Consider the following 22,537-nt stretch of genomic DNA (forward strand, 5'->3'; position numbering starts at 1 on the left):
AAACAGCAAATTACTCATCTACTCAATCTAGCTAAAGCAATGTACAAGAATACAATCAGCAAATATTGTCCTCTACAATCTAGTTAAAGCAAAGGATGAGAAGACACTCAGCAGGTACTAGCCTCTATAATGTAGCTAAAGCAAAAACAAGAAGATAATCAGCAGATACTAACCTCTACAACTTAGCTAAAGCAAAGGACAAGAAGACACTCAGCAGATACTCACCCCTACAACCTAGCTAAAGCAAAGGGCAAGAAGAGCTACAGCAAAGGACAAGAAAACAATCAGCAGATACTAACCTCTACAACATACATAAAGTACACAAAAAGAAGACAATCAGCAGATACTAACTTCTACAACATACATAAAGTAGACAAAAAGAAGACAATCAGCAGTTACTAACCTCTACAACCTAGCTAAAGCAAAGGACAAGAAGACAATCAGCAGATACTAACCTCTACAAACTAGCTAAAGCAAAGGACAAGAAGACAATCAGCACATACTAACCTCTACAATCTAGCTAAAGCAAAGGACAAGAAGACAATCAGCACATACTAACCTCTACAATCTAGCTAAAGCAAAGGACAAGAAGACAATCAGCAGGTACTAACCTCTACAATCTAGCTAAAGCAAAGGACAAGAAGACAATCAGCAGAAACTAGTCTCTACAATCTAGCTAAAGCAAAGGACAAGACAATCACCAGATACTAATCTCTACAATCTAGTTAAAGCAAAAAATGATAAGACAATTAGCAGATACTGACCTCTATAAACTGGCTGAAGCAAAAGACAAGAAGGTATTCAGCTGATACTGACCTCTACAACATACATAAAATACAGAAAAAGAAGACAATAAGCAGATACTAACCTCTACAACATAGCTAAAGCAAAGAACAAGACAATCAGCAGATACTGACCTCTACAAACTAGCTAAAGGAAAGGACAAGAAGACAATCAGTTGATACTGACCTCGACAACATACATAAAATATAGAAAAATAAGACAATCAGTAGATATTAACCTCAACAACCTAGTTAAAGCAAAACACAAGACAATCAGCAGATACTAACCTCTACAATCTAGCTAAAGCAAAGGACAAGAAGACAATCAGCAAATACTAACCTCTTCAACCTAGCTAAAGCAAAGGACAAGAAGACAATCAGCAAATACTAACCTCTTCAACCTAGCTAAAGCAAAGGACAAGAAGACAATCAGCAAATACTAACCTCTTCAACCTAGCTAAAGCAAAGGACAAGAAGACAATCAGCAAATACTAACCTCTTCAACCTAGCTAAAGCAAAGGACAAGAAGACAATCAGTAGATACTGGTATCTACGATCTAGATAAAACATAAGAGGAAAAAGAATAAAAGAAGTCACATTTTTCTATAGTATAAAGATAATATTAGTAAATAGAAGCTTGAAATTTGTACCAAATGATATTTTCAAAAAATATTTATAAGGGCATTGCAACTTTATAATAAAACAAAAGACTACCTTCACAAGTTAACACATGCATTTTCATTAACTTTTGGGATTTTTTCTTTGTCAGAATGTTGACCTATATTATCTAGATTATGTTATGAATAAATGTATAAAAATTAGTTATTTCTTACATGTATCATATGTGGTTGATGCACAGATTCCATCAAAACAAATTATGAAAAAAATAATGACAGGAGAACAACAACCAGTTATAGAATTCAACAAGTATGTTTCTGATACTTATGCAAGTATGAATTAATGTTTTGCTTTTAAATTTGTACTCAATATGATCACTTTTGTTTGAAATGAAACAGACAACAATTTTAGTAAAGGAAAATTCTGAAGTATGTCATTTGTTCACTTGTATTATAACCTAGTAAATATAAACACTGGAATACACTAAAATATTACTTTGATTACTGTATTAATTTTGCTATTGTCTTCAGAATAGCCTAAACAAACTTTATAAGAGAGAACATTTAAATAATTTTGTCATCTTCTAATTGTCATCGCAAAAAAACAAAATCTTAGCAGGCTATACGTAACAATATAACAATTTTCTCCATAACTCTAAACAAGCCAAAAGTTGAGAATAATTAACAAGATAAGCTTCTGTGCTCCTTAAAGGTAAAAAGAGTATATTACTTGTAGGTGGTAAAGAGTTATCCCAGTGCTCAACAAGTCATCATCAATTCCTACAAGATGTGGTAGCTCCGAATCTAACACAACACCTAGCCCAGACTTACGAAGACCAAGGGTTCTTTGCTCCTGTAAAAATAGTTGGTTGGTTAGTTGATTTGGTATTTTATGGCAAAAAAGCAGCTAGGCTATCAGTTCCAAACATCTGGTAAAAAGTTAAAATTAAAGTAAATTTAGTAAAATTCATAAAAGGAAATTAAGGAAAAACAAAACAAGTTAAAAAAAAACATTAATAGCATTAAAACCAATGTTTACATCTAGTCTACAGCAGTAAGAGAAAAACTACAGTAATAAAAGTTGCAAAGGACTTTCTATAGCATTATTATAATTTGTCAGGAACACCAAAAGGTACGTACAAAAACCACCGTCAGTGGGATGCTGGGTCAATTGGGCAGGTCTTTGCTGTTGGAAGAGCCAGTGAATAAGGACGTGAACGAATGATTGTTTTGCATCTTGGGGTGGGAGAAGATGTATCCAAGGAAATGCCTATATCCGGAACTGAAGGAAGTGGATCTTGGGATTTGTTGGAATGCATTTAAGGGACAGTGTGTGTTTTCTCATAGCAAAGCCACATCAAACTATCTGCTGGGCCCACCGAGGGAAATCGAACCCCTGCTTTTAGCATTGTAAATCTGGAGACATACCATTGTACTAGCAGGGGGCTGAATTTAAGGGACAGAGATGGGTGTTGAAGTTGATTCATCAACGTTTTTAACCATGGAGGTCAAAAGACTTTTCATATGTTTTGAGAACAATTCTTTTGCAGGCACTAAGAGAACCATCTGCACTCCCACTGTGGTAGTGGAACGAAGTGCAGCAGCATATGTCCAAGATGAAGTAGTGGACAGCAACATTCGAGCCTCAGGAAAAGTAATGTTATGAATCGTTTTCTAATTCGGTACCTCTTTTTCTTCAAACCATTTAGGGCAAGAACAAAAGTAGGACAGGTGAGAGGCACTGCAATTGATGCAATGAGGGTCCATTTCACACTCATAGGCATCATGGTCCTTGCCACCGCAATGAGCACACGTCAAGGAACCATGACATGATGTCTTCAAGAGATCAAACTGCTGACACTGGAAACATCGGAGAGGGTTTGGAATGTATGGCTATACCCTGCAATTAAGATAACCTGCCTTGATGGTAACAGGCAGATGTGGTGATGTAAATGTCATAATGAGGATATTCGTTGGCATCATAATTCCATCTTTGCGAGTGGAGATATGCCTCACTGCAGAAACTCCTTGAGTAGAGAAACCTGGGAGAATCTCTGACTTGGGGATGTTCTTCAAATCCCTCTCAACAACAACTCTTCATCACAAATTCAAAGTAGCATGAGGTTTAACCTCAGTAGGTATATCCCCAATTGCCTTTGAATGCATGAGGAGTTCACCGTGTTGAGACGTGAAGGTTTCCACCAATGTGTCACTAGAGCAAAGCTTCTTTAGTGACTTTGGAGAGCCAGCATGTCCCTCTAGTCCCTTCTGAATGAAAAAGGGAGACATTTGCCCAAAAAGTTTGTCTAAAAGAGAATGAATGATAAGAAAATGAGGTACAACAGGTGTTACAGATGTTAATGACTGCTGCTCAAAATCTTCTACACATGGACATTCACCTTTGGACTGTTTTTCACTATTTTATTTAAGTTTTTATTTGGGAGATTCATAATACAAAAAGGAAATTTTGGTGCCCACTGACCTCACCCACCATGGAGCCGTGTGAGGGAACATACTACAATGTCAAGCAAAGAAACTGCAGCAATGCCAGTGTTTTGTGACCACTATGCCCAAACACCAGCATCAGATGCAATGTCTACAACACCTGTTGAGAACATCCAACACTAGTATTTGGTTGACCCTAGCCAAGTAGACCAGCCAACTCACCTGAGGCTGCCAATCTACAGGAATTCATGGCCAAAGTGGTGTGTTGGGGTTGTACCCCTCAACCACATGGATCCTCTCTTCCCCTTCACGGGACATCACGCACGGCAAACATGTGGGTGGATGTTTAAATCCCAGAGGAGGTAAACTGAAAAAACAGAACCCTCCCTGAGAGGTCCCCTTACCATGTTCAGGAATCCACATCGAGGGGGTTAAGAGGAAGGGTAATTGAAGTAAAAAGAGGATCCTGCACAAGATTCCATTGACCTCGAACAGCCAACTGGAGGGATCTCATATGGATACATCCAAGAGGAACCAGTAATGTCACTGAAGACAACATCTCCAGAAGTAAAAGAACCTTGTGAACAGTAAGTAATGGAACTGATGGGGTGTGGCAAATTAACAATTACAAAAAAATAAAGCTTTAAAGGCAAAGACTGGGCTCAACTGATTCAATTGTCAAAAATGACCCTCAAATGGATGCAATATTGAGTAAAGCTGAGGAAGGACTTCTCCAGTTTGATTAACCAGTCTGTTCGAGCATCCACTAAAAGGAGCTGTCAAGTACAGCTGGTTGACTCCAGTTTAGTGTCACCCAAAAGAAGCCACTGTTTTCACTAATAGTGAAAACTAAACCCAGAACATGAAGCTGTCAAGCAAATGCTCAGACTGCCAGATATAAAACATAAGGGGCCAAAGCAGGCCTGAATGGTAGGGATGTAATTGATAAGATACTCCAAGATGGACAAAGTGAAGCTAGAGATGAGACTTAAGTGATATAGGTACCTGGAGATAACCACTGACCACATCTATTTTGGTTATCCATACACCCAGAGTAGACACTCAATTCTGAGTGAGAAAAGATGACATGGTAAACTGGGGCAGGTAAACAAAAAGACTGAGGCAAAATAAATCTATGATTGGCCTCTAGTCCCCAGCTTTCACAGGAACAACAAAAGTTGGGAATAAATAACTTGATGAAGTTTGATCTCCTGCTGAGCTACTAATTTCCAAATCACTTTTAACAGATGCTGGCTAGCCATGTGATCCCAAGATGGAGGGAAGAAAATGGGGAAAGAAGATACAGGAGGTTGGGAAAGAAAAGGAATTGCAAATCCTTCTGATAAAATCTGATGATCCCATTGATTCTTGACAAAAGCCAGCAATGAAGAAAAACAGCAAGCTGAACTCCTTCCAGACCAAAACCCACTAGGTGGTCAATGGTAATATGTTGGCAACAGAGATGTGTTTTCGAAAAACACAATGAGGAGAAGCACCCTTAGAAGAATGTACAGATAAGGATTGGGAAGGGGAAGGATGAGAAACAGTAATAGGTGATATATGGGGCTCTGACTGAGACAAACATGCAACTATTGGTATGAGTTGACTGTTGTTGGACCAATGCCATCCATGGCTCCAGTGTATTCTGGATCATGTCAAAAAATATTGCCACAGAAATGAGCCCATAGGTAAATCCCAAAGGTAAGTTGATGGTAAACAGACATGAGCCAAAATCACTTTACAACTTAGAAGGCCCCAATAACAGAGAATCCATGTATGCAAAGTCAAAGCCACGGATGACAAATGGGTGAGTGTGGGGGAAAAAAAGAGAAAGGGTATTCCAAAAAAAAAAAAAAAAACCCTCACCATTTTGTAATGAGGGCAGGAAAATTATGCAATATATGCATTTTAGAAAAGGAAATCAAAATAAAGTTTAGTTTATTGTTTAAAGCAGCATCCCTAGCACTTGACTACTTTTGTTCACCTTGTACATATCAGTTTGATAGAACAATAAAATAAATAAAAAATAGAAAAAAAAATTGCATTTAGGTTTTACTTTTATATTTTAGTTATTAATATATAATTTATGTTTTAATATTCATATTTGAAAGTTTTAAAGCTTTATAAAGTTTTTCACCTCATCACTTCACTGGTTAAGACTTATAAATATTGGCAAGTGCAAACATTTTGTCACAGGCTAAAGTGGACTCTCTGCTAATCATAGTTTTATATCACCCATGGCATCTCTTGAAGAGTTTCAACATGAATAATAAAAGACAGGGAAATAGAAAGGAAAATAAAATATTAAAAATAAACCATATGCAAAAAGGCAAAGCTTTAAAAATACATATACATGACTCAAAGAAGATATTTAAAGATTATCTGACAAAGAAATAAAAGACATGTATATATTTCCATTTCTTAATTTCAAATATTTCATTGCAGTGTGTGTTGATAACTAGTGTGTGATATAGCAGACAAAATAGAAAATAAAATATAAACATTTCTCTCAGAAAACTTTTAATATTCATTTAGCAGGTCCGAGATTATGCAAGTAAAATACAAAAACTAAGATAATAAAGTGTTTCATTCAACATAAAATTCACCTTGCAGATGAAGTACTAAGAGCCTGAGTACAAATAACAATATTAAGTATCAAATTTTTAATAGAAATGATAAAAAAGATTAAGCTTAAATGTTTTATTTTTTTAAACTACATATTTTTTAGGAAAGGTCTTGTTAAATTTCAAACAATTTTATCCACTACTTTTATTTGGTAGTCAAAGGGTTAAAGGCTTAAACTCTTTGAAAACGTTTGTAGATCAACCTAGTTTTAAGACTTAAAAAAACATTCATGTAAAAATGTAAGCTTAACCCTGCAAGAACAAAGTTTATCAATTTTACAAATCTTTAAACTGTGAAACTATACATAACTCTGAATTTACTATACCTTTATGAAATTTAGCAAATTTTCAGCAGACATTACATCTGTTGTACACAAAAAATTAAATATTTTTATAAAGTATTTCTACTGAAAATTTGTCTTTAAATTTCTGAAGACTTTACTGATCCAATCCAGCAACAGGTAATTTTCCTGCTAATAATAAACACTTTTATTTTAAACTTTATTTCACTTGTATAATCTCTAGAGCCTCCTAAATTAATATTTGGCAAACTTATTTTATTATCCCTACTCTAACATTAATTTCTGAGAACTCATCAGTATATAGTGAAATAGAGGTTAAAAAATATGATTTTTTTCATCTGCAATGACTGCAATAGTAATCAGAAAGTTTAAAATTGTTTAAAGAGTTTCAACTATTAACCTTCTCACTTTTTGTTTCTTTTTTAACCCACTGGAGCAATAAGTTTGGTGTGAAAAGTAATAAATTAGAACAGAAGCCCACTAGTTGTTTCCCTCTGAGCTAATGTAAGAAAAAATGAACTAAATGTTTTATATACTGACAGAGCTTATGAAAATGACATTTTATTTCACTGAAGTTTTGTAAGACTAAGTTGAGAGACTTACACTTTTACACTTTAGTTACTTTCTTTTAAAATGTATAATTACAAATAAAAGACAAAAAAGGAGGATTTATAGTACTCACAGCTTACTTGAACCATTTATAATCAAACATATTTTGTGTTCTCCTAAGTTTCATTGACTTTCAAATTTGAGTGTTAAAAATATAAAACGTGTGTAACTTTCACATATATGCATTATAGAACACAAAAACTCTAAAGTCGCTACAACAGAATACCTTGAAACTACTAAAATTTCTGAATTTCTACATATTGTTCACAAAATAATTGATAGTAAAGTTATTTAATTAAATTTTGAGTTTAAAACTGTAAAATGCCAAGAAATGTACATCCTGGTTGTATAGAAGGCAATAAGGGTAAATTTCTATTAATTAATTTGAAGCTGATTCTAGTGAATTGACAGACCCATCTTTTTTTATATTGTGGGGGAATGGAGTAGTTGCACAAATTAACAGGAAAAACTGTACAAAAAATAATACAAAATTTTTAAATAACATATAACTTGTACTTAAAAAAACATCTTATAATTATATTCAGTACTTATATGTTTTTTTAACCTTTGAAATAGATGTTCATTCATCTTAAACTATTTTTTGCTGTGTTCTCTAACTTTGCAAACATACTTTAGTTTTTCAATAAAACTACAAATTTTATATTTTACTTGAGTTCAGTGACACACACAAACACATTAAAAAAAAGGAAAATATGAAAGAAGTAACTAAATCTAAAATTCTATTCATATTATTGATAATGAAAGTTTGTTTTTACCAAGAAAATATTTTAGTTTATTTTATATTTACTAACAAATTTATCTTTGCTATTTTCTATTCCATCTGAAGTATTGATGTGACCTAATAAAAATATACAAATTCAGAATGATCAATAATGTTTTATGACTTGAGCCAATACTCAACTTTTTAGGCCTACATATTCACTGACCTTAAATATTCTTACCTGCTATAGAAAAACAAGACTTTGTACCTTTCAAATAAAAACAATACAAATTCAGTAAAAGTAACAAAAAATGTCATGATAAATTATGAAACATTCCTTGGCCAATATTTACTTTGGAACTATTTTAAAAAATAATGTTCAACCTTAAATATGATATCACTACACTACTTCATCAAAAATTTTAAATGGAGAAAAATGTCATCAGGGCTAATTGGCAAGTTGGTTATGTCTGTCTAAAGCTTAGCTCTTCTCCTTTACAAGTTTTCAAATGGGGAGTATATCTATTTTCAAAACTGAGATACCCTTTCTCAAGACCCTCATGGGAGGTAAGTTCAAACAATAAAATCATATCTCAGCTTATAATGTCTTTAGAAGTGTGATATAATGATACTTTCTTTGCAATTCTGCATAATATTTAACAAATATTAAGATAAATCATGAAAGCTAAAAAAAAGAGAGAGAGAAAGAGAAGAAAAACATAGTATGTAGTTGATGCCTACATATACTATAAAAATGTTTAGACAATTTTTGAACTTTTATTTATAATATTTAGTAAGCAATAATTATATCATATTTTACTAAAAAATCAAACACCATTTTTTACCACAAAATTACTTAAATAAATTAGAATTCATTTTTTAATGTATATGTGCAATTTGCTCACAGTAGTGACATTATGTAACATCGATTGCAAAAGGGGTTAAAACATTAACATATTAATAACTTGGAGTTTAATTAATTAATTAATAACTAGGAGTTCATCTGGCAAGACTAATGGCAAAAGGATTAAGAATTAAGCAACCAAACCATTAGCTACAGTGTTTGATTTGTGAAATGTTTGTAGGAACATAGACATAACCATGTTAACAGTGAATAAGAGAAGATGTGCAGGAATTTAAGATTCACATAATCCAAAACACAATCTAAAGATAGAATAACAAAAACAATACAATGTGTAAGCATGTTTAAAGGAGTCTGTCTCTTAGTAATGCAATTACTTACTACTTACTCATGGACAGTGAAGTCTTTAAAACTGTCAATTTTATCAAACTATGTTCATAATGCTACTTTACACACCTTAAAAATGATCACATCATAACAAATGATGAAAATTATAACTGTTAAGTCTTTTACGGTTTTGTTTACCCTAAGTTATGAAATTCAATTCTGTTTTCAGAAAAAAAAATACACAGTAAACACTTCAAAGTGTCCAAACCTTTAATATTTTTTGTGTTTCCTTCCATTTTCCTGTCCATTCTTCTGTCAGTACTTTCACCTATATAAAAATTTAAAATATATAAAAACCAATAACTATATTTACAAAGTTTCAAGAACATACCATTGTTGTCAGGATTAGTAAACTATATGATCATCTAAGTACAATTATTAATTAGTAATGTTTTATTAAACACTAATTATTAAATTATTAGCAGTTAATTACATAAATTATTGCTATCCATTTATCACATTTTATCATACTTACTTAACAGAATAGTATTATCTCATTAAATCATAGGTTTATTATAATAAATTTCATTATTACTTTTTTACCATTGTACATTAGCTAGATTTTCACACTTTATCTTAATGTTAATGAAATAAGTTGTTAAATTTCAAATTAATAACACCACATATTAAAAACAAAGTACTCTGTAAAACCCCTAACTTGTAATGAAAAAGTTTTTTTACTCTCTTATCTCTTTTTCTACAATGATAATATTAATATTTAAAATGAATATTAATGTTTCCAATAAAATATCAAGTTTTACTTCACAGTAAGTCTATAAGTCATTTATCATTATAAGAATCTTTTTCTGAAACTGGTAGAGAATTATCATCCTGAAATAGGTGAATGCAGAAGATTTTCTTCCTGAGATAGTAAATGTATAGGATTCCTGTCTCAAGACATGTAGATATAGAGTAGTGTTTCTCAATCACCAGTGCTAGTATGTCACAAGTACCTTGATGGTCCATAGGATTTCACAAAAACAAATCAACAAAAATGACATTAATATTTATATATAAATATTCTGTTATTCTTTTTACTTGCATTTTAGTGGTCCATTAACACTTACGGGATTTGTGAATAAGTCTCTTGTACCGAAAAAGTTAGTATATTCTCTTCCTGACATAAATAGATATATAGGATTTTAATCCTAAGACAGATAGATGTAGAGGATTCTCATCATCAGATAAGTGGGTGTACAGATTTTCCCATAGTGAAATAAGTTGCTTTACAGGATCCCTGTATCGAGACCTATTATTTGGATTCTAGTTCAACATCTGAGATATAAGATTGAAAATTGTGCCTACTAGTACAAGAAGTTACTGCTAAAACAGTCATGGAGGTTGAGCAGGTTACTATCAAGGCCATTTATATTTCATGATGGCATTACTAGTTACAATGTATTATTACAAAGGTAGTTTTAAAATCTTCAACTGTGAATGTACTTGTGATGGGTTTATGTAAAAACACTTAGGTAGTATTTAAAAAACAACAACTGCTAAATACCATGGTCACAACTCTAGTTGCAATTTACTGCAAAGATGGACTTTTATGTAGCCAAAATTTCTGCCTTAACAGCTGAAAGTAACAGAAATTTCCACTATACATATGGAAGCATCATTTACACAGTTTGGACACTATCCAACTTTTTAATAATATTTATTCACGCTTTGTTTTCAACAAAACATTATATATGGTTGAAGGAAAGGGTTTTTAACTTATGTATTTAATTACAAAATCTTACTCTGGCTTCATTTTCATGGATTCTCTCCACCATCATGGGAGATGACTTCACCTGCAAAAACAGGAAGTTTAATTGTAGTAGTAAACTGAATAATCACACTTATTTATTAACATTACAACTGAAATGAAACAAGAACTGATAATAAGAGTTTGCTTTAGTATCTTAGATAAAACCACTTTATTCAAGATAAAAATAAATTTACCTCTGTAACAAACTTTTCCACAAGTTTTTGTGTAGCATAATTTTCTTTATGTAATAATGTCACATTGACACAGTGCACATAATTCATGCATTTCCTTTATATCACTTTGTAAATATTTTAGAATTAAGCTATTTAAATAGACCAGCAGCTAAAATTTCTTATTCAACCACACACAGCATATGAAGTAAGCAGCTAGAGTTCCACATGTTCCACAAGACAGAGAGCATACCTATATGTTTATGTTAAGCCCAATGATTCTACAAAGTGTTTAGAAGTATATTACATTGAACTCATAGATCAAAGTACAAAAAGGAAAACAACAAAAAACTATACATTACACCTAAAAGTCATAATGATGAATATCACAGATTTTGAGGGAAATTTCACATAATGTTTAATACTTGTTTCCTGTTATTTTAATAATAAGAGTAATTAGTAAAAAATAAATAAAACAAAGATCTATTTAAATCATTGTTGTGTACAAATCACATTTTAAACAATGACATGGCTAATGAAAACTTTCTATGTATGTCTCTAATCCAAATACTTGTTTTCATTGTAGCAATCTATAAGATTAATAAAATAAATAACTGATATTTAACATTAAATTGCAAATTAACATTTCTGCATAAAGCAGCAGTAAGTGCATTCAGACAAAGAACAGGAGTGTGCCAAAATGGTTGTGATGTAAGATGATTTCAGTTTATTGAAAAAATAGTCATCTATAGCCTGTACTTTAGCCTATAACCTGAATGAAATATCACACTAGTAAATTGAGTCAGTGCTGACATGCTGAAGATTGACCAATAATAGAATCAAATTATGACAACCCACATTTGTTTGTTTCACATGTCTAGGCATTTCTAATGTATAAATCACTTATCAAGACTACAAAAGTGATATCTGTGATGATGAGAAAACTTCATGTTCAACAACCAAAACAATATACAAACAAATGACCTCAGCATGGGCAACCCAGTATCACCAGTTCTAGCCAATATTTTCATGACACAAGTTGAAACACAAGCAATTAACACAGCATTACATACACCACTATACTGGTACAGATATGTAGACGACACGATTGAGGTATTCACATCTACAGAACATGCACTTAATTTTTTCAATCACATTAACTCTATACATCCCAATATTAACTTCACATGTGAACAGGAAGAAAGCAATCAAATATCATTTCTTAACCTCAAAATTACAAGATTGAGACACGATTGATTACAAGACACGATTGAGGGATTCACATCTACAGAACATGCACTTAATTTTTTCAATCACATTAACTCTATACATCCCAACATTAACTTAACATGTGAACAGGAAGAAAGCAATCAAATATCATTTCTTAACCTCAAAATTACAAGAATCGATACACAATTTAAAACAGGAATCCACCGAAAAATCACCCATACTGGACTATACATTCCTTGGGACTCAGCACATGAAACAAAAAAAGAAAAACTCAACATACTAAGAAACCAAATAAACACAGCCATAAAACTGAGCTCACCAGATAATATTAACAAAGAATTAAACAAAATAAAACAATACTTCATCAACATCAATAAATTTCCTCCACAAACCACAGAAAACATTACATGCACATATAACTAGAAAAAAGCAAAGTCAACTAACAAAAGTAAATATATCCCACAAATTAAAAAAATCACAAAACCATATATTCCTGAAATTAGCAGAAAAATAACAAACATTTGGCAAAAACTAGTAACAAAATATGACATTCCAGTTAATACCAAATTTATTCAAAAACCAGGCACAAAACTAAGGTCTATACCATGTAAAAACTACACTGACAAACCCCACCCCAACATTATTTATAAAATACAATGTGATAACTTCCAGGACTTCTATATTGGAGAAACAATTAGAAAAATGGAAACCAGATTCAAAGAACACAAAAAGTCGCCTTCACACGTTTTCGAACACTGCAAATCAAATTAACACAACATATCCATAAGAAACACCCAAATACTAAATAAAGAAACAAACATAAACAAATGCAAAATTAAAGAAGCCTTACTTATACAACAACTCAAGCCCAAAATAAACCAATACAAAGAAATACCTTTATACCTGTATTAATAAATATAATCAAACATCTAAGCACACTCTCTACATTCTCCTACACTCAATCACACAACCCCCTTCACACGTGGTCAGCTATTGGTCAGTTCCATCTTTCTTTCTTTGTGAATCTGACGATGACCAAAGAATGTTGAAACGTTGTTCGCTCCTCTACGCAAAAAATTTTCTCAACCCAAACGAGCCGTTTTTACATATATGTTATGTATATTACGTTTCTCCTGGGAAAGGTGAATTAACTCGCCCTGATGTCGTATGACCATTTCTGAAATGGAAAGACCATTTTATCTAGCCTGAGCAATTATTTCTTCTTTTACAGCTATTCTGTGTTGTTTCCCAGATGCTTTAGCTATATAGCTATGTATTGGTGGTGTAATTTAGCAGTTTTTACCACTGAAGTAATGGCATCATACAGATGTTGTATGCACATAGCTGTGTCAATTTTGACTGAAATTGTTCAATTTATTGTTATAATAAGATTTTGAAATCAATGCTGAGTCTGAGTTTGACTATTTTCACCTTCTAAACTATCAACTATATTAAATTTGACTGTATTCAGTTAAACTAATTCCCTACTGAGCAAGAGTTTAACCACTGGATATATCCCTGGTTAAGGGGTTAAACATTTAAATTATTAGTGATAGCATATATTACATTACATACTTTTTCTACTATAACACTTCTTTCATGTCTTTTAAACTATATGTATCTCCCTAGCTTCATAATAAAAGTTGTCATTGCCTGACCACTTATATAATTTAATGTTCACTCCAGGAACAGTAAGATGTTGTTAAAATAAACAGATATTAATCCTCAATCTAATTCTGATTGATTAATAATCTAGATCACACAGTAACAGTGGTTGCTCATGCAACTGTTTGACAATATAATAGCATCTCAACTATTACTGTGTCTATTTATCCCAACTGGCCTAACAAGCATTGGTATTGAGCAAAAAAGCCTCACTAGCATTAGACAAAGCAGATATGGTGTATACATTCTTTTTTATGTTTACTTGCAAATTATTGAAAAAATAATATGCTTATAGTGAATAATGATATCACTTATTTATTAATTATTTTGAATACCAAAAATCTTATCAAAAAATAAATTTAACTGAAAATGCTATTATATGTTGACAAACAGAATCAATCAAGTACTGAGTAGACATAGTAAACACTGAAATAAAGTGGTTAAAGAGCAGAATGAATGCCAAGGTTTGTGTTCTTTTGTTTACTTCCTAAATTGAGTCTTAACATGATTTTCACAAAGTAATGGAAAAGAACTGGACATAATTTACCAATTCTAACACAATGTAAATTTTACCAAAATTAAATAATTTTTATCATTTTATAAAAACCTTCAGTAACAGCTGCATAAAACATCCTAGCAATAACACACACACACAAAATAATTCAAGTAAAAAAAAATTGTTTTATCTACTCCTCTTTTTTGTGTGCATTTGGCATTCAGCACAATAAATATTCTGAAGTTTTATCATGCAATTAGCACAACTGTTTATATTCTGCCACGCTGAGCTGAACTTGTTTTTTCCTGGCATACTTAAACTAACACCCGAGATACCAAGACAAAACACACTCAATTAAAATGGAAAAAAAAACTATGAAATAACTTAACAAAATAAATTATAAATGACTACACATTACTGCACAGAATAAAAGTTAAATCAATGTCTTTGTCATTTATTCCTTTCAGTATGCTTCAACTTTCCCAAGTTAAGTTTAACAATAAGTAATAAAACCTTGTCTTTTGCCCAAAATGCATTGATTTGGCTGGAGATACAAAAGTCCTCCAATGAGCAATCAAAACCAAATATTTATTGAAAAAGTATTATAGGAGAAACAGTGAAATTAGACTGTTTAACTCACAAGGTCTGTAGAAATTAACTGAATGTAATCAACTAACACTTGACTTATATATATATATGTGTGTGTGTGTGTGTATATACTGATGTTGTACATCCCCTGCTTTCTCAACAAAACTGCATTCCCTTATTTGAAAACTGTTGTTTTGAAAACCTAACAAAGACCTGGAAACATTGAAGGTCAGACAAACCTATATATTTCTATATAGTGATTAGCTTGTTAGTTTTCTTGTACAATAACATATAATCAATATGACATTTAAAATGATAATTGTTCCAAATAATTTTATTTGTTGTCATAGGTTTTGTCATTTGTTTCAATTATCACAGGGTATGATGATTACATGTAAAATCATATGCTAATTTAAGAATTTCATTACATTTAAGTGTAAAAGAAGAAAGCAATATTAATAACATATATCACAATACAGTATTTTTAAAAGCAGAAGGTTGTCCTCAAAACATTTAATAATGGGGCCCAAAACGCTGCTGAAAATACCACAGCCTAAAGTGATCACTTTCTGAATAAAAGGTGATCTAATCAGGTACAAGGTGCCATAATGTCTTTAGTTATAAACATTTGACACCTTTCATGCATGGTGATTAGGCTTATGACACCAATTCTATTATATTGTTTCTGGATGGATTAGTATTTCTTTCTCATTTCACTGATAAATTTGATGCTTAATTACTTTATTAATTACTTTTGAAGTTTTCATACTGATGATGAAATTATGAAAATTCTGAGGAGATCATTTTCTTTGTTCAATCAATAATTTTATGATTATTTTAGATTCTTGCCAAACAAGTTGTGAGTTTATTTTATGCTAATGATATTATATCAACAATAGTTACTGAACACTTACTTGCTTGCAGATGGAATTACACAGTTCGAAGTACGTTACTGATCAGTGCTGCCATGTTAGCTTACATAAAATTTTAACAAGTCACATTTCTTAGAAATTGTTTTTTACATTACTGAAGTAAACATACCGGTATAGCTTGAAGTTGATACAGATAAAAATGTGGAAGTGATGGAGTTAAAACTTTTAAGGATTTCTGTTAGAAATACTAATAAAAAACACCAATTTTTGCAATTTCTTGTATTGACAAATTTATTTATGAGCTCCTAGATTTTCATGACTTTTGAAAACCCTGCACTAGCTTAGCTTGATATCTTATTATTGGCTAATATTTTTTGTGATACTTGTATGTGAAATCATTAAGAGTCATCTATAACCAACAGAAAAGTAATTTACCACATAGGTCCTCTTCTTAACAGGATTTCTCCTGAAATGCTATCTGTTTAGTAGCGTCAATAAATAGGCTACTTCGAATGTGTATTTTTCACTCATTTTTGAAGGCAGAAAGAAAAACCTATTATTTACAGCATAATATCAAAACACAAATTATTTCATAAATTCAAGTGCTAAAAGTACAAATGTTTTAAATCTTTTTTTACTCATGTTTGTCTGTGTATGTGTGCATATACAGTTTATGAAAACAAATGGGTAACATAAGCAATATTCTGACCTTGAAGCTGCTACAAACAAAGTCTGACCTTTACTTACACTTTCTCCAAGTAGCTCTTTCAGGTGAGCAATCTCTTTGCGAAGTTCTCGTATAAGCTTGACATTAGGATCCTGCAAGGTGTAATGTATTATTTACACAGACTGGCAGTAGCATGCATGTGACCATAAATATAAATTAAAAACATAATATAAGGCAATTTATAAGTAGAGGAACAACAACCACCTGTAGCTTATGACATAAAACTACTTCAATCCCACAATAATTAAATCAGTGTGAAAAACTTGTATGGTAAAATATTTATTCAAAAATTTAGATAGAAGGAAGAATAACAAAAGGTTTCTGAGAAATATATAGCAACTGACACACAGAAGGATTGTGTGTACCAATTTTTCAAGAGAAACAGCAAATACGATAATATACTTTATATCTGATGACAGACAGGCACAATAATTATTATATAAATGAAAACAAGACAGAAAACAAAATAACATACATAACACAAAATGAAAAAGCCATTTATTTACTTTTCATATTTCTTTGAGGTAAGTCACCAAAAACACCAAAAAATAGTGTTGAGTGAAGAAAGATTAAGTTTAAAAAAACAAGTAGTAGTAAAATATAAAATACTAGGATGTTCATAAACACAACTTACCTCATTAATAGTAGGTCTATTGATAATATTCTTAGCTCTGTTGGCATACCTTAAAGTACTAAGACTCTCTCCGTAATTGCACAATGCTGGTGATATTGCTGAACATTTAAAAAATAAAAACTGTAACAGTGTAATATGGTTTCAAAACTTAATTTACCAAAATTTGTTTTTAAATTCTTGAAAAGTAACACTAGAGGATTCAGACAGCAAAAATATTCAAGTTTTTAGTGGCATATAACATTTGTCTAAAGTTTATATCTAACTGATGGAAACAAGTTGTCATGAATTCTATTAAAGAAAACAATTGGATTCGAAAAACCAAGTGCCTGATAACCTTATTAAATGATAAATTCTTAGAATTAAAACATTTTAACTAGAAAGCATAGTTTAATAGCACAAAAAGTTGAATATATAATTTATTTCATTATTTTGTAATAAAACTATATACCCAAATGAATTGTAACTCAAAGCATACTTAACTTATAACATATCAACAATTTCACAGTTAAAGGGGAACTTGTAAGAGGTAAAGGCTATTGTTAAAGCTACACATGTAGCTAGACCTTGCATGAAGAAACTTCCTGTTCTCTGTGTTAGACATACAAAATAACCAATATTATACAGCTTTTTTTTAATGGTTCTTAGTTTCACATTTGCTTCTGTTTGAGAGAACACAATTATATCAACTTCTAGTACCTAATATAAAACTGTGATGATTGTGTCTGTTTATATATTTACACAAAGCTACACAGGGACTTGTTGTCATTAATTTTGAACTGATAAATTAGAGTAAAACAGCTAGTCAACAGCACCCAATATTAATTCTTGGTCCACTCTAATCAAATAGCAAGATTTGACCAGAACTCTTTTATTGAACCCACAGCTCCATAATCTAAGAAAAGAAATTAGTGACTAATTCACAAACAGACTTAGCTGTTGAAGGTGATCCCAAAGACTGTTAACTACAACAAAAATATCTAAATTTTGAAAACAAAATAAACACTATTTAAAGCAACAGCCCTTATAAAAACAATTAATAATTCATTCAAATATTGCTTCTCTTTCTTTATCTCTAGAGATGAAAGTTATGATTCAAAACACCACTAATCTATGCTCACAAACTAGAGTCTACAGTAGATAAAATAATGTCGGTGTTCAATTTGTAACAGGCATCATATGAAGGTAAGATACATATTACTACTTCTGTGATACCAATATCTAGCAAGCAAAACTTTGTTCAAGATGTTACACCAAAAATGAACTACTGTTGTTCAAACTAAGTCTTAGTACCAGGATAGTAGCAAAATCTGTTGTAGGTAAAATCTGTTCTAGATATAATAAATATACTCTTCAAAAAAAGAAATGCAAAAGGGATATTTTTGTTATTTTAAAGAGTAATATATATAATAACATTACAAGCTCAGAGTATGTGATGTTACACGTGTTAAGGCACTGATTGTCAGACTAAAATGACAATAAAAGTTGTGCACTTTGAAAACAGAGGAAAACATCAGATTTTTCGCCAAAAAGCATTCGTGTCCAATAAATTTGTTTGAGACATCTGCATGTTCTGCAAGTGCAACATGTGCAAAATCCCTATAAAAGTGACGGGTTCTCGGTTTCCATAGCTCAGTGTTAAGTCACCGACACGCAATACAGTTACGCCAAGACTGACTGAAGCACAACGCAACAATGCCATTGGTTGCTTGGAAGCAGGCGAATCTCGATCAGATGTTGCCAGAGCTGTGAATGTCCACCCAAGCCCCATCACAAGGCTATGGAATCGTCACCAACAACATGGATCAACTTGTGACCGTCCACGATCTGGCAGACCTCGTGTGACCACGCCCGCACAAGATCACTACATCCGGTTACGTCACCTTCGGGATAGGACAACCACTGCGATGTCTACTCCCTCAACCATAACAGGGCTGCGTAGGATTTCCGATCAGACCGTACGCAACCGTCGACGAGATTCTTAGGCCCCATGTGCAACCCATCATGTTGAGCGTCAACGACGTTTTTCAACATGACAACGCCCGTCCTCACACAGCCCGACTCACCACTGTGTTATTGAGACACCACAACATCAACGTTCTTCCCTGGCCCTCCAGATCACCAGATTTAAACCCCATCAAACATCTTTGGAACGAGTTGAACCGACGTCTGCGACGGCAACAACCTCAATTGCAGACTCTACCTCAGCTTGCAGCAGCTTTGCAGGTTGGTTGGACAGCCATTCCACAAAATGTGATTCGTCATCTCATCGCTTCCATGGGCAGGAGATGCCAAGAAGTTATTGATGCTCACGGGGTGCATACTAGTTATTGACGTTGAGTGACGTTAAACTTCAACTAGTGAGCGTGGACTTCGCCTTTGCAGACTTTGGATGTTTAGCAGAGAATGTGCAAAGTTTCACACATGTCGTACAGAACTACCCGGAATAAACTTGTTAACAAGATGTCTCAAATTTTGCCTTTTGAGTTTCTTTTTTTGAAGAGTATATAACATGACCTACTGTAGATGTGTTCTCAGTACTGTGAGAAAAACAAAATCTCAAAACAATGACAGATTATAATATCAAAGCAGCAATAAAAGCCACTTGTACTTATAACCTGTTTTTTATGTTACAGCACTAACATGAGCCATAGCAGTAGTTTGCATAATTTTCAAGATCTCAAATTCTCTTGAAAAGTGTGCCTTTGTATCCAGTTACTAGCAATACAGTGGAAATTGATTTGCTGATTTTTATGAAACTCTACACAGGTTTTTTTTATATTAACCTCTTTCTTAGTTTGGTATGAATCTCAATGACTTTGCATACTGACAAACTGAAAAGAGAAAATGCTCTCTAATATTAATGAACCTACAAGATTCAATGTTGTAGCAAATCATACTGATCTATCTACTTACTGTATTCCTGCATGTGAAACAGCAAATGCATAAGATATACTTGTTAGAATTTACATATATAAATTATAGTTAGACATTACAGAGTTAGATGTTACCTTCACAGCTATTTAGATTAACATAATCTACAAATTGTGTTCCATACCCTTTACGTCTAGAGCAACACAGTTACAGGAATGTAACAGTTTTCGTGAAAGTATTCATATGAATGGCTATGTTTGTAAGATGAATTTTGCAATGTGTAGTTACAAACTTTTCTACATGTAATACCTATATCAAGATCTATTGTATATGAAAAATGTTTTAAGTATTAGAAAAGTAGCAAGTCTACTCTCTACATAAAACATAGTTCTACTGCACCTGCTTGGAATTTATATGTAGAGCACTAAAACATTTTATTCACTTTACTGAGGCCTTCATCAGAAAAGTTTGAATTTCTTTTAATTATAGTGTGTCCAAGGAGTTTGAATAATCTTATCCAGTTTCACATCATTAGCTATTGGTATTAAATGGTGTTAATCCTGATAGATGAGCTGCTCCTTTCTATTGGTTCATCAGTATTTCTATTTCACTTTATTTATTATTTTATTTTATAAAAAAGGCATTCAAATCTCATTATTTAATAGTATAGACACTGTTCTTAGTCAATAGTTGGAAAATGAGTACATTTATATATACATGTGGAAAAATCTTCTTTAAATTGCTCTATGTGTATTACACTGAGCTGAGAAATTTTCATTTGTTCAAACTTGTTTGTTGTCTGTTTTTCTTGGGTTTCTTTAAAAGTTGTAGTAGGCTCAGGGTGATTTGATGTTCATTAATTCTTTAATTTACTTTTCTAACTAATTTTTCAAAGTATGAGTCTGAAGAAACAGGTTATTTTTTATATTATGTTATTGTATTTTCCTTTGAATGACAATTGTTTTAATTTTGTTAGAAACCTTCTAAGGGTTTCACCAGTTTTTATTAAGACATGGTTTTCTATATTAACTACACAACTGACTTGTAAACCTTATCTTTACGAAAAATAAATCAAAGATATTCAAACGCTGCTTTTACACTAGAAGTAAATCACCCTGGCATTGTGGTTTACTCAAGATTCACAAGCATGAAATTTCAGAGAGATTTTTTGTTACATTTGGACCTGTCTTGCATCAGCATATGTCATGAGGTCTGTTTTAAGTTCAGGCCAGGCACTTTTTTCTTTTTTTCCAGAGCAGCACATTTAATTTCTGACAGACTTTGAATTTTCTCTTTTTGTTTTTGCCCATCACATTTATTCTCATTTATGTTAAATTCACAACTCATAGCACAGTCGTTTTCTTTTTAGTAAATTTCACAATTACAGTCTTAAATTTTGTTTCATATTTCATATATTTTGGAGGCATTTTGATGTTCAGCTGTTGAATACATAACCAAAATAAGAAGCACAGTGACTTTTATAAGGTAAATTCCTACAATTTTGAAACAAAGGTTCTTTGTGAAGAGTATTGTAAAGTACGTGTTTAAATAGATCAATTCCCTTGATCTTGAGGATTCACTGACAGTTTAGAATTTTTCTACATTTTTGTTTAAGTCCTCTTTCTTGGAATAATGTTTTGTTATAAAATTGACTTACATGCTGGAATATATGGTATCACCTCACCATGGCTAAAATTAAAATTCTTTGGATAAAAAAAACATTATTCGTTTATAAAGCATTAATGAAATAATGACGTGACACTCCAATAGTTACGTAATTACTTCATGAAAAACAAGGGAATAAAGAATGAAAATTTTCTGATTTTTCTATATGTTAATAAAAATATTACCACTTTTTTTTTTCTAGTTAAAGAAACTAACTTGCAATCATCATGGTTTTGGTGTTTCCACCCAAACTGTCTTTTAATAGCCAAGTTAACACAGAATCTCGATATGGGATAAAAGCTTGCTTCTTCGTCAAGTTACTTGATGTATCCGCTAACAAATAAAGAAATTTTATAAATTAAACACCATACTATAAGTATCAAAAGGTAGAATTCTTTATATATTAACTAAAACATGATATGATCACAGTCAACTTTTCTATTGCAATAGTACATTAAATGATGCTCCCAGTCAACTCTTCTGTTGTAAAAGTACATTAAATGACATGTTCCCAGTTAAC

The 22,537-nt window shown here is 32.0% G+C and overlaps 1 protein-coding gene across 3 annotated transcripts in view; it reads right to left on the reverse strand.

The window, feature by feature from the left end:
- Klp98A (kinesin-like protein 98A) overlaps positions 1–22,537 on the reverse strand; it is a 136,157-nt gene that overhangs the window by 48,118 nt on the left and 65,502 nt on the right. For all 3 annotated transcript variants that reach the window (XM_076456277.1, XM_076456278.1, XM_076456279.1), the window contains 6 exons: positions 22,234–22,350; positions 17,482–17,579; positions 16,868–16,939; positions 11,092–11,142; positions 9,558–9,617; positions 2,130–2,252 (listed from right to left, as the gene is read on the reverse strand). In XM_076456277.1, coding sequence (XP_076312392.1) covers positions 2,130–2,252; positions 9,558–9,617; positions 11,092–11,142; positions 16,868–16,939; positions 17,482–17,579; positions 22,234–22,350 — 521 coding nt within the window. The remainder of the gene's footprint in view (positions 1–2,129; positions 2,253–9,557; positions 9,618–11,091; positions 11,143–16,867; positions 16,940–17,481; positions 17,580–22,233; positions 22,351–22,537) is intronic.

This window comes from Tachypleus tridentatus, chromosome 9 (genome assembly GCF_004210375.1).
Source record: "Tachypleus tridentatus isolate NWPU-2018 chromosome 9, ASM421037v1, whole genome shotgun sequence".
Taxonomy (NCBI): Eukaryota; Metazoa; Arthropoda; class Merostomata; order Xiphosura; family Limulidae; genus Tachypleus; species Tachypleus tridentatus.